This window comes from Penaeus vannamei, chromosome 25, assembly GCF_042767895.1.
Source record: "Penaeus vannamei isolate JL-2024 chromosome 25, ASM4276789v1, whole genome shotgun sequence".
NCBI classification, from domain to species: domain Eukaryota; kingdom Metazoa; phylum Arthropoda; class Malacostraca; order Decapoda; family Penaeidae; genus Penaeus; species Penaeus vannamei.
The window spans coordinates 25,651,153-25,661,353 of record NC_091573.1 but is presented as its reverse complement, the minus strand read 5'-3'; the positions used below and the strand labels follow the sequence as shown (position 1 = coordinate 25,661,353).

Here is a 10,201-nt window from a genome sequence, read left to right as displayed (position 1 = left end):
GTGGGAGTGGGAGTGGGAGTGGATGTGGGAGTGGGAGTAGGGACTTGGGGGGAGGAGAGGTATGTCAAAGCCTTACCAGCCCTGTCATCGGCATCGTCGTCTGGAAATAGGTCTACAACGGGATCATCACTTTTGTCTTTCTTTTCTTCCATTGATGATTCTGAGTCCTGGAAATCAATGCCAAAGTATTACACATATGACACACATTAAAACAAAATAAGTGATTAATAACAGAAACAAAAATCCAATCACCTGTATTCTACAACTAACAATAAAAGAATTAAAACATGAGATACTCCAGATCTGAAATTAAAAATGAAAAAAAACTGCAGAAGTCGAACATCACGAGATCAAAATCATCCCAGCAAGACGAGAAGCAAGTCCCTCTCCTCATGCCCTATGTACCCACCTGTACGTCTGCATCGTACTTCTTGATGGTGGACATAAACTCGAGGTGCTTTTTGTCTTCTTCCAGCTGTGCTACATGCTGCTCAGAGGCCTGCAGCTTCTGCTGGGTGGAGGCCAGCTCGTCCCTCAACCACGCGTTCTCCTGGCAAAGTCGCCGAACCTGTGCACGCAGCTTCTGTTTCTCAGCCTCAACCGTCTGCAGGTGGGAGGCCAGTGCCAGCATAATCTGAAAAGAATTCAGTGTCAGTGGGCTCAAAACATTCTTTGCTAAGCTCATATGTTTCAAATTTGCTTCATAACTAAATAAACAATGTAACAGTAATGAAATGGTAATAATGGTACTTTACTAAAAATCAGTATTGATATCAACAATATGCATACTTTTACAGATATATCTACTATAAAAAAAAAATAATATTAATAAATATTAATAATAATAAAAACAACAGCAACAATACCAATAACAATTATAAAAATGATAATAATAACAATATCAATAATAAAAACAATAACAACAATAGCAATAATAACAATAATAATAACAAAAATATAAAAATTATAATAACAAAAAAAATATAAAAATTATAATAACAAAAAAAATATAATAATCATAATAATGACAATAATATTAATAACAATAACTATGACAATGATAATGATGATAATGATGATAATGAAAATAATAATAATAATAATAATAATAATAATAATAATAATAATAATAATAATAATAATAATAATAATAATAATAATAATAATAATAATAATAATAATAATAATAATAATAACGATAACGATAACGATAACGATAACGATAGCGATAACGATAGCGATAACCATAGCGATAACCATAGCGATAACCATAGCGATAACCATAACGATAACCATAACGATAACCATAACGATAACCATAACGATAACCATAACGATAACCATAACGATAACCATAACGATAACCATAACGATAACCATAACGATAACCATAACGATAACCATAACGATAACCATAACGATAACCATAACGATAACCATAACGATAACCATAACGATAACCACAACGATAACCATAACCATAACCACAACGATAACCACAACGATAACCACAACCATAACCACAACCATAACCACAACCATAACCACAACCATAACCACAACCATAACCACAACCATAACCACAACCATAACCACAACCATAACCACAACCATAACCACAACCATAACCACAACCATAACCACAACCATAACCACAACCATAACCACAACCATAACCATAACCATAACCATAACCATAACCATAACCATAACCATAACGATAACCATAACGATAACCATAACGATAACCATAACGATAACCATAACAATAACCATAACGATAACCATAACGATAACGATAACGATAACCATAACGATAACCATAACCATAACCATAACCATAACCATAACCATAACCATAACCATAACAATAATATTAATAATAATAATAATAATAATAATAATGATAATAATAATAATAATAATAATAATAATAATAATAATAATAATAATAATAATAATAATAATAATAATAATAATAATAATAATAATAATAATAATAATAATAATGAAAATTAACATAAAAATCGTAATCATTTTCAGAACTATAATAATTGTAATACATAAATAATAATAATAATAATAATAATAATAATAATAATAATAATAATAATAATAATAATAATAATAATAATAATAATAATAATAATAATAATAATAATAATAGTAATAATAATAATTATTATTATCATAATAATGACAATAATTATAACAATAATAATAACAAATCAATAATTAATAATAGCAAATTAATAATCAATAATAACAATAACAATTAAGATACTGATTATCATAATCATTATCATTATCACTATCATTACAATCATTATCAAATATAATGATTATAATAATAATAACAAATATTACTGTTATTACTATCATTATCATTGTCACTATCATCATTATTACTATTATCATTACTATAATTATCATTATCATTATCATTATTATCATCATCATCATCATTACTACTACTACTGTTACTATAATTATCATTGTTATTCTTATTATTATTATTACTATTACTATTTCTATATCATTATTACTATTACAATTATCATTACTATTACTATCACTATCATTATCACTATCATCATAATCATCATTATCACTATCACTATCACTATCACTATTAATTATACAATCAATATCACTATCATCACCATGACCATCATCATTATCATCAATAATACAAACAACAACAATAATTATAAAGACAATAATAAAAATAACAGTAATACTAATAACAAAAATAATTAATATTGATGATGATGATGATGATGATGATGATGATGATGATGATGATGATGATGATGATGATGATGATGATGATGATGATGATGATGATGATGATGATGATGATGATGATAATGATAATGATAATGATAATGATAATGATAATGATAATGATAATGATAATGATGATGATGATGATGATGATGATGATGATGATGATGATGATGATGATGATAATAATGATAATAATGATAATAATGATGATGATGATGATGATGATGATGATGATGATGATGATGATGATGATGATGATGATGATGATGATGATGATGATGATGATGATGATGATAATGACGACGACGACGACGACATCGACAACGACGACGACGACGACGATGACGATGACGATGACGATGACGATGACGACAACGACGACGACGATGACGATGACGATGACGATGACGATGACGATGACGACAACGACGACGACGACGACGACAGTTCCCCTAACTGCCCTTAGGGCTGCAGTTACAAAAGGCTTAAGTTTACAACCAAATCTAATCACTTGGTTCCTAGGTCATGGCCAGCTCATCCACAAAGGGAGAAAAGGGAGGAAGGAGAGGGGGAGGAAGAAGGGGAATGAGGGAGGAAGGGGCAAGGGAGGAGTGGAAGAAGGGGGGGAGGAAGGGGGGGGGGCAGGAGGAGGAGGAGGAGGAGGAACAAGAGAAGGAAGAGGAACAAGAGAAGGAAGAGGAAGAGGAAGAACAGGAGGAGGAAGAGGAAGAACAGGAGGAAGAGGAAGAACAGGAGGAGAAGGAGGAACAAGAGAGGGAAGAGGAAGAGGAAGAAAGAGAGGGAAGAGGAAGAGGAAGAAAGAGAGGGAAGAGGAAGAGGAAGAAAGAGAGGGAAGAGGAAGAGGAAGAAAGAGAGGGAAGAGGAAGAGGAAGAAAGAGAGAGGGAAGAGGGAGAGGAAGAGGAAGAAAGAGAGGGAAGAGGAAGAGGAAGAAAGAGAGGGAAGAGGAAGAGGAAGAAAGAGAGGGAAGAGGAAGAGGAAGAAAGAGAGGGAAGAGGAAGAGGAAGAAAGAGAGGGAAGAGGAAGAACAAGAGAAGGAAGAGGAAGAGGAAGAACAAGAGGAAGAACAAGAGAAGGAAGAGGAAGAGGAAGAACAAGAGAAGGAAGAGGAAGAACAAGAGAAGGAAGAGGAAGAGGAAGAACAAGAAAAGGAAGAGGAAGAACAAGAGAAGGAAGAGGAAGAACAAGAGAAGGAAGAGGAAGAGGAAGAACAAGAGAAGGAAGAGGAAGAGGAAGAACAAGAGAAGGAAGAGGAAGAGGAAGAACAAGAGAAGGAAGAGGAAGAACAAGAGAAGGAAGAGGAAGAACAAGAGAAGGAAGAGGAAGAACAAGAGAAGGAAGAGGAAGAACAAGAGAAGGAAGAGGAAGAACAAGAGAAGGAAGAGGAAGAACAAGAGAAGGAAGAGGAAGAACAAGAGAAGGAAGAGGAAGAACAAGAGAAGGAAGAGGAAGAACAAGAGAAGAGGATGAGGAAGAGGAGGAAAATGAAAAGGAAGAGGAAGAACAAGAGGAAGAGGAAGAAGAGAAGGAAGAGGAGGAAGAAGAAAAGAAGAGGAAGAGGAAGAGGAGGAGGAGGAGGAGGAGGAGGCAGAGGAGGAGGAGGAGGCAGAGGAGAAGAAGGAGGAGGAGGCAGAGGACGAGGCAGAGGAGGAGGAGGAGAAGGCAGAGGAGGAGGAGTTGAAGGCAGAGGAGGAGGAGGAGAAGGCAGAGGAGGAGGAGTTGAAGGCAGAGGAGGAGGAGGAGAAGGCAGAGGAGGAGGAGGAGAAGGCAGAGGAGGAGGAGGAGAAGGCAGAGGAGGAGGAGGAGAAGGCAGAGGAGGAGGAGGAGAAGGCAGAGGAGGAGGAGGAGAAGGCAGAGGAGGAGGAGGAGAAGGTAGAGGAGGAGGAGGAGAAGGCAGAGGAGGAGGAGGAGAAGGCAGAGGAGGAGGAGGAGAAGGAAGAGGAGGAGGAGGAGAAGACAAAGTAGGAGGAGGAGGAGACAAAGCAATAGGAGGAGGAGGAGAAGACAAAATAGGAGGAGGAGGAGAAGACAGAGGAGAAGAAGGAGAAGGCAGAGGAGGAGGAGGAGAAGGCAGAGGAGGAGGAGGAGAAGGCAGAGGAGGAGGAGGAGAAGGCAGAGGAGGAGGAGGAGAAGGCAGAGGAGGAGGAGGAGAAGGCAGAGGAGGAGGAGGAGAAGGCAGAGGAGGAGGAGGAGAAGGCAGAGGAGGAGGAGGAGAAGGCAGAGGAGGAGGAGGAGAAGGCAGAGGAGGAGGAAGAGGAGGAGGAGGAGGAGGAGGAGGAGGAGGAGGAGGAGGAGGAGGAGGAGGAGGAGGAGGAGGAGGAGGAGGAGGAGGAGGAGGAGGAGCAGCAGCAGCAGCAGCAGCAGCAGCAAAGAAAAAATAGAAAATGGTAGGAGGAGGATGAAGACGAGGAAAGAAAAGATCAAATAAAGGACAGGGTAATGAGAAGCAGCCAAGAAAAGTGCTCCAATGCAGATGTTTAGCTCCACCCTGTGCTCTCCCTCCCTCGGGCTATTCTCCTGTATCAGCCACTGCCAAAAGGTCAAACGTTGAAACACAAAAGAGTCATGCCAACACCTTCCTCAAATAATGTCAAACGCTGGACCAGTGCATGACCTCTTTGACCTATCTTGACCTATTTCCATAATTCAAAAATAAAAGGGTTGCGAAAGCGTTTGCGCACAAAAGACAAGTTTGAAAGTGACCGGGATACTTGAAGCAGGAAAGGGGGGTGGGGAGAAGGGAGAATATACAAGGGGTTGGGGGGTGAAATCATGATAAAAAAGGGAATGGGGATTAAAGGAAGAACAGAAGGAAGGCAGGAGGAGATAAAGATGCAAAGGAAAAGGGAATCAGAAAAAAATATGAACATCTTTTAAAAAGGGCAGAGAGAAAAAAAGATAAAAAAGGACGAACACGTGCTACAGTATTGAAGTGCGCACCGCGCTTATTCAACAACTACACAGCTTTAAGCCTTATGTATTTCCCAGCATACGTTAAATTACTTTACTCAACACATCACCTTAAACCTGCTCGCCCGTTCCACCTAATGGCCAATATATAATCGAATCCTGACGATAATCGAGCCATAAAATCAAACTAATTGACGTGTCTCGGCGTTGAAACACGTTAACTAACTTCCCTCAACCGGGGTAAGGGACAGCTTGGATCATAGAAGCCTGAAAATTAATCGACTTCAATACTCAGCCCAAGGGAGACACGACCGCAAAATAACTCTACGGGATCCACCCGCAGGATTTCACTTACTCTTTCGATTTTTCGGCCGTCGAAGGTCTTATCGACGATGATGTTGGTGATGCGATGATGAAACATGAAACATATTGCGCAGTTCCCTTATAATTGCACTAATACCAACAATAATATAATTACCAGGAGCGTCACCCCCATCCTCCTAAATGAATAATTGAATGTTTCAATGCCACTCTCACCTACCCCCACGACCTCCCACACCCCTTCACCCTAACTCACCTGAGCTTCGGAGAGCCCGAGCTCGATCTGGTCGAGGGACTTCTGTATGATGCCGGCCTTCTCCGAAAAGACATTGGAGTCCGGCGGGTGGTGCTGGGCGGAGGTGATGGAGTTGTTGATGCCCGTCAGGATGGAGTTGTGCTCGTTCCGCAGGGCCTCCAACCCCTGCACCACCGTCCGCGTGTGGGACACCACCTCCTCCTGCGTCAGGGCCGTCATCCTCCCGATGCTCTCGATCTTCTTGCTGGCGTGGGGGAGAGAAGAGAGACATGAAGGGTGAGACTGGGGGTCGCTCACAAAGTGGCTGTGTTAAAGTTTATAACAAATTTACAGACATTGTTAAGTTCTAAAAAAATCATTACTTAAAAATCCTTCTGATTTGTGTATCAATACTCTCACTTTAACACTACAAATACAGCCCCCCCAAAAAAATCCCAATCACATTTTTAAAAAATAGACTTGATTACATTCACAATAAAAGCAAAACTTTCCTCTTTCCAGTCCACTAAAAACAAAAACAAAAACAGTCCCCATGTAAAAGGCCCCAGGACACTTCCGCTTTCCGTCAACAAAGGCAACGTGAAACCTTACTCGTCCAGGCAGAGCGAGTACGGCGGCCGCGCGCAGGTAAACAAAGAGACGGCAACGGTGTGTGTCACGTCGAAAGGCTAAGAGAAAGGGAAGAGGGGTGATGGAGGGATGAATGCAGACATGCATCGAAAGAAGGATAAAGAGAGTGATAGGTAGATGCACACAAATAAATAGGTAGGTAGGAAGAGAGAGAGAGAGAGAGAGAGAGAGAGAGAGAGAGAGAGAGAGAGAGAGAGAGAGAGAGAGAGAGAGAGAGAGAGAGAGAGGATAGAGAGAGAGAGAGAGAGAGAGAGAGGGAGGGAGGGAGGGAGGAGGGAGGGAGGGAGAGAGGGAGAGAGAGGGAGAGGGAGAGGGAGAGGGAAGAGAGAGAGAGAGAAGAGAGAGAGGAGAGATGAGAGAGAGAGAGAGAGACGAGAGAGAGAGAAGAAGAGGAGAGAGAGAGAGAAGAGAGAGAGAGAGAGAGAGAGAGAAGAGAGAGAGAGAGAGAGGGGGGGGGGGGGGGACGCGCGCGCGCGCATGTGTACGAGATCATCGTCTCCCGATGGGTGGAGCGTGCAACAGTGCAAATGATGGACAGCATGCATTTAAGTAAATCCTTTTTCATATGGCCTCCCCGCCCTTCCCTCCATTCCCTCGATCCCCACACCCTTCCACTCCCTATCTCCCTTCCTTCCTTTTCTCGATCTTATCGTCGCTCTTCTCCCTTCATTACTCATCCTCTCATCCCCATCCCCTCTCTCCGTACTGCGCCACCACTATGCCACCGCTACCGCTCCTGCTACCGCTCCTGCTACCGCTCGTACTTCCCGCTCCTGCTTCCCACTCCTTCTACCACTCCTTCTACTACTCTTACTTCCCACTCCTTCTACCACTCCAACCTCCCGCTCCAACCTCCTGCTCCAACCTCCCGCTCCTACTCCCCCCCCCCTCCCCCGCTGTCGCTTACTCGTGCCTGATCGATAGCCAGGTGCAACCCACAATGCACAAACACCTCGACATGAATTATTAACGTCTCACGGTCGTGGCTGTCGTCGTCGCGAACGGCCATCTCCCCCGGGCGGCCATTCAAGACAATCTGGCTGGCCGGTCGATTCGAGCGAAATGCGACGGGAGGCGGGAGCGACTCACGGCTGGACGCGAGTAAGAGGGGGGACAGGAGGTATAAGGGGAGGGATGTATAAGGGGGGATGAGGGAGGGAGGGAGTGAGGGAGGGATGAGGGGAGGGGAGGGGGATGAGGGAGGGAGGGAGGTAGAAGGGGAAGGGGGAGGGAGCTAGGGAGGGAGGTAGAAAGGGGAGGGGTAGATGACAAGGAATAATGTGAAATTGTAAGAAGCGTCAAAGTTAAGAGTTAGACTAAAACGAATAAGGACAAATTAAAATATACATATAAATAAAAAAATATATATAAACATAAAAAAGAAGAAGAAAAAAAGAAAACGAAAAGATGTACTGCGGGAGAGAAAGTTGAGAAAAAAACCTAAACACAAAAATTAATAAAAACGGGAGACAATCCTCCCTCCCGCTCTTACCTCAATAAAACAAAAACAAACAAACACAGCACAGCCAAAACATAACCACAACATCAACCCAAACACGGAGCACGAGAAATGGCCATCTTCCCCGACACCGACCGCCCGACTGCCCGACCGCCCGACCGCCCGACCGCCCGACCCGACCGATCCAATCCCACGCAACAATTCCCGAGGGAGCAATGCTCGTCGCGCGGCTGGAATGCGTCGCCAAAGACCCTTTCGTCATTTCTGTACGCCCTACGCCCGCGCCTTCGTACACACCCACGTCTAGAACCAGTGCTTGTACCTGCGCTCCCGCATACACATACACATACATCCCCATCCACAACCACATATAGACACATACGCACACACAGGCACACGAATACGAATACACATACGCATCCACATCCCTATCCACGTCTACGCCCATACACTCACGCCCACAAATACGTCGCCCCTCCCCCGCCCACGCCCTCAGCCCCTCCAAAGCGACCACCAGTTGCCCGTCCCAAGGAGGAGAGCGGCGAGGAAAGCGTCTCCACGACCCCAAGCCTCCTCGACGCCTCCTTGAGTGCCCTACGAGAGTGAGAGGAAGAGGGAGGGGGAGGGGGGAGAGGAGAGAGAGAGGGAGGGAAGAGGGGCAGAGGGCAGAGGACAGAGGGGAGGGGGAAAGGGGGAGAGGGGGAGGGGGGGGGGTAGGGAAAGAGGGAGGAAGGAGGAGAGAGAGGGGGAGAGAGAGCAAGAAAGGGGAGAGAGAGAGAGAGAGAGAGAGAGAGAGAGAGAGAGAGAGAGAGAGAGAGAGAGAGAGAGAGAGAGAGAGAGAGAGAGAGAGAGAGAGAGAGAGAGAGAGAGAAAGAAATGGAGAGAGAGAGAGAAAAAAAAGAAAGAAAGGGAGAGAGAGGGAGGGGGGGAGAGAGAGAGAGAGAGAGAGAGAGAGAGAGAGAGAGAGAGAGAGAGAGAGAGAGAGAGAGAGCGAAAGGAGTGCCACCGTATAAAAGTTGTTTCCTTCCTCTTCCACAATCCTAGCGCCCTCCTCCGAGTGCCAGCCCAGCCCCTCCCGTCCTTGGCCCCGTCCGGCCCTCGCATGCCACGCCGCGAGTGCCCCGCGGGGGTCGCCAGCCTCGGACACGCACGTGATCGATACGCGGCTCCTCGGGCCGGCCGGCGACGTCAAGACCCATTGGGAGAAGGAAGAGGAAGGAAGAGGAAGGAAGAGGAAGGAAGAGGAAGAAGAAGAAGAAGAAGAAGAAGAAGAAGAAGAAGAAGAAGAAGAAGAAGAAGAAGAAGAAGAAGAAGAAGAAGAAGAAGAAGAAGAAGAAGAAGAAGAAGAAGAAGAAGAAGAAGAAGAAGAAAAAGAAGAAGAAGAAGAAGGAGGAGGAGGAGGAGGAGGAGGAGGAGGAGGAGGAGGAGGAGGAGGAGGAGGAGGAGGAGGAGGAGGAGGAGGAGGGAGGGAGAGGGAGAGCGCCATAAGGAGCAGGTGGCGCTAAGGCGAATCAGAAAAGGGATTAGCAGGAGCTAGATGATGATCACAATAAGGAAAAAGATCATGAACAATAAAGAGAAGGTGAAAAGGAGATCATGAAGTGATGTGTCACAGAAGAAAAAAGAGAAGGAAGGGAAGGAGTAGAGAAAAAAATGAGGGGGAGTGCCGAAGAGACGACACGAGAGGAGAGGAGAGAGAAAAGAGGGGAGGCAGAGAAAAGAGAATAAAGAGAAAGGGGGAGAAAAGAAAAGAGAGGACATCCATCCCCTCCAATTCGGCCAGGGGAAAAGACTTCGACATCCTGCACCCAAGGCT

The 10,201-nt window shown here is 44.1% G+C and overlaps 1 protein-coding gene across 24 annotated transcripts in view; it reads right to left on the bottom strand.

Annotated features, from left to right (window-relative positions):
* The window catches only part of Klc (kinesin light chain), a 181,350-nt gene that overhangs the window by 53,605 nt on the left and 117,544 nt on the right, over positions 1–10,201 (bottom strand). For 19 of the 24 annotated variants that reach the window (XR_011399595.1, XR_011399597.1, XR_011399596.1 and 16 more), the window contains 3 exons: positions 6,297–6,540; positions 410–634; positions 77–167 (listed from right to left, as the gene is read on the bottom strand). Coding sequence is in view for 19 of the 24 variants with exons in the window: in XM_070139314.1 (XP_069995415.1) it covers positions 77–167; positions 410–634; positions 6,297–6,540 (560 nt within the window). In the remaining 5 variants the exon portion in view is untranslated. Of the gene's footprint in view, positions 1–76; positions 168–409; positions 635–6,296; positions 6,601–10,201 lie in introns of all 24 variants that reach the window. The other 5 variants (XM_070139313.1, XM_070139316.1, XM_070139328.1 and 2 more) reach the window with 1 other exon arrangement.